Raw genomic sequence first — 7,564 nt, forward strand, 5'->3', positions numbered from 1 at the left:
ACTTTGTGTAACATGCTGGTAAACATTCACAGTGTTATTCTAATTTACATATCTAACATTTCAAGAAACACCTAACCACTAAATTAGTGTTGGTAATAGTTTTGATTAAACAATTTTATACTATATATTTTAATAGTTTTGATTAAGGAGAAGACAAACATGTTAGTAGTCATCGTGGTATGAGCTTTAGAATATACCAGAATAGATATGTTTTATAGTTTACATGGTGGTGGTACTTTGCGTTACATGTTAGTAAACATTTATTATTCTAATTTACACATCTAGCATTTAAAGAAATACTTTAATCGGGGATGGTTCATCCAACGTTCTTTCTTTTAAAATCGAGAATCGAGCGAGCAAGAAAATTGGTAGGGAGACGGTCAGCGAAAAATGAAAAAAAGTTGCTCCTTAGATTGTCATAATCCTTGGTTCTTTCTTTGTTTTGTATATATTGTCTTTATTGCTAGTTTGTATTTGTTAGGTTAGGTTTTTGCATTTTAGTAGCAGTGTTTGGTTGTATGCTTGGTTTGTCATGGTTTTGGCTCGATTATTGTTAGCGGGTAGGGTTTATTCGTTTTCTAGTTTCGAGCCTATCCGTTATCATGTTGTATTTTTGTTCGGTCTTCTCATCTTTCGATGAATCGCCTTTGTTTTACAGTATTCGTTATTTTATCAAAAATTAAAAAAAAAAAAAATACTTAACCACTAAACTTGTGTCAATAATACTTTTGATTCAACGAAATACTTATATATTTAATAGTTTTGATTATGAAAAAAGACCATAAGAAAAAGACAAATAAAAAAAAATAATACTAAAATGTTACTAATCATTGTGGTACGAGCTTTAATGTATATAGGAGAATTGATAGATGTGTTTTATAGTTTACATGGTGGTGGTACTCAACGTTACATCTTAGTAAACATTTATTATTCTAATTTACATAACTAACTAGCATTTTAAGTAACACTTAACCACTTTTTAGTGTTGATAATACTTATGATTCAAAGAAATAATTATTTACATAATCATTTTGATCAAGAAAAAGATAAAAATGTGGTTCAATGCTTCCGAGGTCGTAACATGGTTTTCATCGTTTTCGCTCTAAATTCTTTGTTTTAAGCCTGTTTTTTCGATTCTTCTTGCTTCGTCTTCACAATCAAACGCTTAAATCTCCGATAAAGTTAATTAATTGATCATTTTAAGGCTTGATATCGGGGGATAAAAACGTAAGTTTATGACCGATATCAGTCAACCAACCGGGAGTTGCTGTGGGTCTTTGAGCATAGTTGGCAGTTGAGGCAGTTCTTAATTTCTGATTTCGATAAGGTGAGGTTGAAAACTCTTTATTGAAAGTCTGCTAGGCCCTCGTAGGTTGGAGTGTGTGTGTCCCAAGTGCTCTTAACGGTATATATGGGGTTCCTCGACGAATTTGAAATGGAGACCGGTGTAGGGTTTGTTCGGGATCTTCAAGTGAGAGATTGTTAAGTCTTGTGAAGTATTTTGAACAACAAAAAGAGAGAAAGTCGTTGAAAGGCTCGCGGTCGAAACCTCTTGCAGGTCCCATTGCAGGGCAATGCTCGCAGCTCACGAGGCCTAATTTACATGGCTCCCGGGTCGCGAGACATCTCTCGCGGACCGTGAGGCTGCCTTGCATAGAAAGTCAATTCAGTTTAGGAAACGGTTTCTTTTTCACCCTACATAATGTAACTCTAACCTCCCGTAATTTTAGGCACAAATAAGTACTAATTTGTAAATCAAACTAGGCATAAGAATATATCAAAACTATAATTATGCCAAAAGTAAGGTGTTTAAATGAAACATTACTAAACATCCACTTAATATAAAAAAGAATAAAATCAAACTCGGGTGCATGAAGCCGTAATCAATAGTAGTGTGAGCATATTGAGCAGCCAAAAAAATGCGGACCAATAAGGGTTTAGGGGATAAGCTAGAATTTCAGGTGATGGACGCCGGGAATAAGCTTTTTCATGTTTCTTCTTCAACGCCTGACATTCTCAACGTTCTTTTGGTTAGGGTTTCTTTTTCTTTACTTATTTTTACTTGATTGATTGAAGCTAATAAAATAAAAATAATAATAATATTGCTGTTAGGGTTTTTGGGTACAAAATTCAGATAGTGTTTGGGACTACTTATCTAGTTATTTATTCATTCTATTAGAGAAGCCACTCTGTTTATTTGCTATCTGTGCATTAAAGAGGGTATAAATAAGCTCCTTCCTTCATATTTTTTTTTTTTTTTTTTTTTTTTTAAATAAAAAAAGGTAAACAAGGAGCTGCTTACTAAATCAGACACTATGTTTACCCCAAAAAATCAAACACTATTTTATAAATTAGGCAACTTTTATGTGCTTATTTATCAGCATGAGAAATGAGAAAAAACATATAATTCTCTTGAATTTATTTCAAAATAGCATTTTTCAATTAATAGGCTTGTTTATCTTGTTGCCCCAAAAAAAGCACTTTGATCACATGAGTACTTGAACATTTTAAGTTAGTTTTTCGTAACAGTGAAGTACATAAATCGTCCATGCCGTTTGGTGAAAATTAGGATTAGAATGAAGTAGGTCTGTTTATAATGTTAGTTCTGTATAATTGTGATAGCATATGGAGAAAGTACTATGTAGGGTGCAACAACCATCTGAAGAGATTATTACAGCACTGCAACCAATCATTCAGGCATTGATTGCTGAACGACTGCTGAAACATCATAACGTGAATGTGAATATTTCAGTTGTATGTTGCATCTGCGAGATTTTTAGAATTATGGCCCCTGATTCTCCTTACGACCACCAACATATGAAGGTACGAGATATCTGAATCAGCGTTTTGTTTAACTAGTCGAGAAATAGTTACCGTTTTATTGTCGTTGGAGGACAGGAGTTTTTTTAAGTGATAGTGACGTCGTTTGAGAAACAGTCGTCTGCATCGGGTGGATACTATCGAAAGATGACTAGAGTTATCGAAATATTTAGCAAATCCAGATTGCCAGTAATGATGTTGGACTCGCAATCGGAGGAACTAGTTGGTCGTCTTTTTAGACAATTTTTAACTTTTGCAGAGTAAGAACTCTATTTCTTTGCCTTACAGAGTCTTCGATACAATTTTTATCTAGTGTTGCAGAACTGGGAATTACTCGGCGAGTACTCGGTTTTTGCAACTCGGGAAGTACTTGGCGAGTACTCGGTCAAAACTGGTCAAAAGCGGCCAAAACTCGGAGTCACTCGGAAAATCGGTCAAAATTCGGTAAAAACTCGGGATTACTCGGAAAATGGTCAAAACTCGGTCAAAGTGTGTAAAAGTCAAACTTGGTCAACATCCGAGTACTCCCTAAAAAGTCCAGACCGAGTACTTCCCGAGTAGCCATTTTTGCAGCCTTGATTTTATCTTAAAGCCAACTGCTGTTAGGAAAGTTCATATGCTATAATAACTGAAATATAAGATAAGATATAAGAATTAAATGATATTTGAATTTTATATCATTTAGAGAAGAAACTGTTATAGCCGAAACAGCCTCTATTCCTTCAACAGCAGTTAGGCCTTTTTCTAATCCTAAAGCCCTTCTCCCAACTGAATTTGTTCTTTTTCTTCTAACCTTTGAAGCTCCAATGACTCGTATACTGTACTGAAAATGGAGAAAATAATGACAATGATCATCGAGGAAAGTGAGAAAGCGCTTGAACTTGAAGCTCTTATTATTACCACTCTGGAAAAGGTTAATAAGGTGATTAATCATGTTTCTGATCTTCACTAACGAAGGTTCTTCATTCATCGCTAATTAGTAATTACATTACATCTTATAATATTGATATTGCAGATTACTTCACCCATCTGTTGGCAATTAGGGGAAAAAGTTCTCAAGAAATGTGCTGCTAAACTGAGAACACATCTCCCGGATATGGCACAAGATGTGAGCATTAATTTTAATTTATATGATTAATTCAAAATGGTTGCACGTCTTTATAGATAATTAAATATTTTCATTAGGAGGTTAAAGAAACTATTCCTTGTACAAGTGATACAAGCAAGTTTAAGGATACAGCTCACAAGATTAAACTGGAGCCTCTTGAGGAGAGCTTTAATATGGAGCAGACGTTAAGCGATTGTCGAGATTCAACAAGAGATAGAGTTATTCAATCTGATGATGGAAATAATGCCGTTTCGTTTGATGATCCACCGGTGACCCCAAATTGTGTAACAGGAGTGAATGGAAAACGCAAGAGAAATGACGAACAGGTAAATGACATTTCCATCTGGTAACTATTCTAGTATGGCTATGTTTTTGCGGTTCTGGTTTACGGTTTTTGCCCATATTTGCACACTCTTAAACGAAGTAGGCAAATGGGTCAAAAGGGGCGTTATCAGGGCGGGTTTATCTGAGCTGCAAACACTCATATCTTGTTTATTTCTAGAGTAGTAGTAGAGTTATACTAATTTTTAATTTTTGAAATGATTAAAAAGCTATCTCGTTATCAAAAATCTAGTTTTTAAGGTAAATAATTTAGGAGTTAATAATGCATTTCGAGAGACTTTTGACTGGTTTGACTCGTTCAACCTGTTTCAACATGTCATAGGCAAATTATAGCAGAAATTAAGTACTTTAGTCATTAGCCTTAAACTAGTTGTGGAGCCCTCGCTTCGCGCCGGGGGCTCCGTTTTGAATGCGAGTTAAAAAAAAGTGTTGATCTATTTTGTAAAAAAAAAAAAAAAATTCGACATCTAACATTGAAGGGTTGTTCCTTTGTGAAAGTTGATTCTTTTAGCGTTCGGGTTTTTTTTTTTTTTTTTTTTTAAAGTTAGTTGATCTATTTTATAAAAACGAATATTTTTCGACATCTTTTGGTAGCATTGAAGGGTTGTTCCTTTTTTGTAAAAAAGAATATTTTTCGACATCTTTTGGTAGCATTGAAGGGTTGTTCCTTTTATGAAAGTTGCTTTTTTATCGTTTGAGACAAAAAAAAAAAAAGTAGCATAGTAGTAGCGTGGTGAGTGTTATTATTCAATATTTTTAGTGTTAGTGATGGGATAAATAATATTTTAGAATATAGGTATAAAATGGGGGGGTTTCGATTTGTATTTTAATGAAAGTTAGGGGGTTGGGTGTGTGAAAAATGAAATATTAAATAGTACTATAAAATGGGGTGTTCGATTTGTATTTTAATGAAAGTTAAGGGGTTGGGTGTGTGAAAAATAAAATATTAAATAGTACTATTCATAACTAATAAGACAAATTTTGTCTATTAGTTATATTAGTAAAGTAATAGTAATAGTAAATAGTAATTAGTAATATGAACAAATCTACACTTAATATGGTAACCTTCTTTTGTCAAACGTAAAATCAACTATTATAGTTGGGTTTATAATTTGATTATTATGCTACCATTTATATACAAAGTGATAAACAATAACTTTTCAACCCAACCTATTTGACCTATTACTCGCCCAGCCCAGCCCAGCCCAGCCCACCCGTCTTGCCACTTCTAAGTTATTTCTATATCGTACAGCAGAAATCGCCCAGAAAGGTTTCATACTGCATGACACGTGTCCATGGCTACAAGATCAAGAAAACTAATGCACCGATTCTCGAAGCTATTTTCAAGAAACACGGTGACATCGCATCGAATTGCGTAGTCAAAACCGCTTCTGTGAGAGAATCTATTCTCGAGGTTGTTTGTGAAGTTGTCAAACGAATCCAAACGAATGATTTTAAAACCATAATTTCTGATATGGAAGAAATAGAGATGCAAGTGTTAGATGCAGAAGCAACCAACATGAACGTTGCATGGCTTCGAACTCACCTCGAAGCTGTTCACAAAAGAAACGCCGCTCAAACACAGTCAACTTTACTTGTTAAAATGAAGACAAACACTAGTTTGGTTAAACGAGCTGCAAAAATGGATCTGGAAGAAAGGCATATAGAGCTTGTGACTGCACAAGAAGAATATAAAAAGGCTGAAAGGTGCGTTCAAGTACTTGATCTTGTTGAAACGAAGCTGAATGATAAATTCTTGGAATCTGAGGCTGAAAACGACTCGTGGCTAAAAGATTCGGTTCTATTATAGGCTGCTGATTATTAACTCGTACTTTAGACACACCTAATGGCTTGAGACTTCTTTTTGGAAAGACTAGTTAAGTTTTATGAATATAACCTAGTCCTATCTTAATGTAGTCACAACTTAGAATTACCTTTCTTTAATTTTGATCTGGTTGATAGCTCCTTGTTCACAGAAATTATGAGCTACGTGATTCTCTTTTTGTGACGTTTATCATTGTATGTTGCCCAACTGGTTCTAATATGGGATGCTTATTCGTTTGGGTTCACAGGTTTATGCAATCTGCAGTTTGATTTAGTTGGTTATTTTTGTTTTTGTGTTCATGGTCATGTGATAATTAAATCAAACTGCATAGTATCTGCTCTACACCATACTTTACATTTGATTTAGTTAGTTGTTATCTATCTATTAATTAAGGTGTTTGTCTATGTTAATTAACTACTCTATTAATTTTATTTATTTATCACCAAACTTATCTCGGTGGATGTTCGTCAACTCGAAACAATCTTCAACAAATTCCCATAGTTGCCCCTCAATACCGACATCAAACACCCGAACACCACCACCAAATGTTTCAAGCACAACAAGCATGTTTCCAGTTTTCTTAATAATCAACAAAATCAATGAGGTTTGACCAAAACTTCTTGAACTTTGACTTGAAGATCGTGACCTGTTTGATGATTCTCTAATCGATTAAGTGATTCACAAAGCATGACAAAGTATCCAGAAATCTGAATCTATGCTCAATTCAACACATGATATATTAGATAGCTCAAAACTAATCGATCTTCATCATCTATTGGTTAAAAACGAAGAACTCGATCCAAATCGATATGATTATGATGTTGTTAATGTGTTGTAATGGATCACGAAGCTTAGGTTTCAGATAGAGAACACGTTTTTGAAATCACTTCATGTAAACGATCTGTATATGATGAATTCGAATTATGACATTTAAGAATAATGATGAAATCAGTTCATGTAAGTAGATGGAATTCGATAAAACCAATCACATGTGATTCTTCATGTCAAATACATTTATATGTGACGGAAATCTGATAAGGGCTGATTTGTCCCTTGAATCTCAACTTAAATTAATGGATCACTAAGCTAAAGTTATGCAACTCAATTAACATATTAGAATAGCTAAGATATTTTCACATAAAATGTGTCGAAACTAAAGTTATGCAAAATTATCGTCTTTAAATGTAACATTACCAAACAGCCCCTTAAAAAGGGAAAAAGAAATGCGTACACATTTGAGTACATGAAACCGTAATCAATAATAGTGTGAGCATATTTGAACAGCGAAAAAATGCGGGGTTCAGGGAATAAGCTAGTATTACAGGTGCTGGATGCTGGGAATAAGCTTGTTAATGTTTCTTCTTCAACGCCTGAAATTCTCAACGTTCTTTTGGTTAGCGTTTTTTTTTTTTTTAATTTTTTTTTCTTTAGTTAATAATTAATAATAAGAATAATAGATAACAGGTTAA

General features: G+C 34.0%; 2 protein-coding genes across 3 annotated transcripts; both read left to right on the forward strand.

The window, feature by feature from the left end:
- Positions 1–1,890: 1,890 nt before the first annotated feature.
- On the forward strand, positions 1,891–6,337 carry LOC139853362 (uncharacterized). 2 transcript variants are annotated; one of them, XM_071842749.1, is made up of 7 exons: positions 1,891–2,030; positions 2,623–2,823; positions 2,899–3,080; positions 3,622–3,742; positions 3,836–3,928; positions 4,006–4,254; positions 5,523–6,337. In XM_071842749.1, the coding sequence occupies exons 3-7, from the start codon at positions 2,968–2,970 to the stop codon at positions 6,078–6,080; spliced, it is 1,134 nt and encodes a 377-aa protein (XP_071698850.1). In that variant the 5' UTR covers positions 1,891–2,030; positions 2,623–2,823; positions 2,899–2,967; the 3' UTR covers positions 6,081–6,337. The 2 variants fall into 2 exon arrangements, with proteins under 2 accessions (XP_071698850.1, XP_071698851.1); XM_071842750.1 differs by having other exon boundaries at positions 2,623–3,080; positions 5,526–6,337.
- LOC139854196 (sister chromatid cohesion protein PDS5 homolog C-like) lies at positions 1,920–2,838 on the forward strand. Its single transcript, XM_071843515.1, has 3 exons — positions 1,920–2,030; positions 2,283–2,366; positions 2,623–2,838. Exons 1-3 carry the CDS (start codon positions 1,920–1,922, stop codon positions 2,836–2,838), a joined length of 411 nt encoding a protein of 136 aa, XP_071699616.1.
- Positions 6,338–7,564: the final 1,227 nt, after the last annotated feature.

This window comes from Rutidosis leptorrhynchoides, chromosome 6, assembly GCF_046630445.1.
Source record: "Rutidosis leptorrhynchoides isolate AG116_Rl617_1_P2 chromosome 6, CSIRO_AGI_Rlap_v1, whole genome shotgun sequence".
NCBI lineage: Eukaryota > Viridiplantae > Streptophyta > Magnoliopsida > Asterales > Asteraceae > Rutidosis > Rutidosis leptorrhynchoides.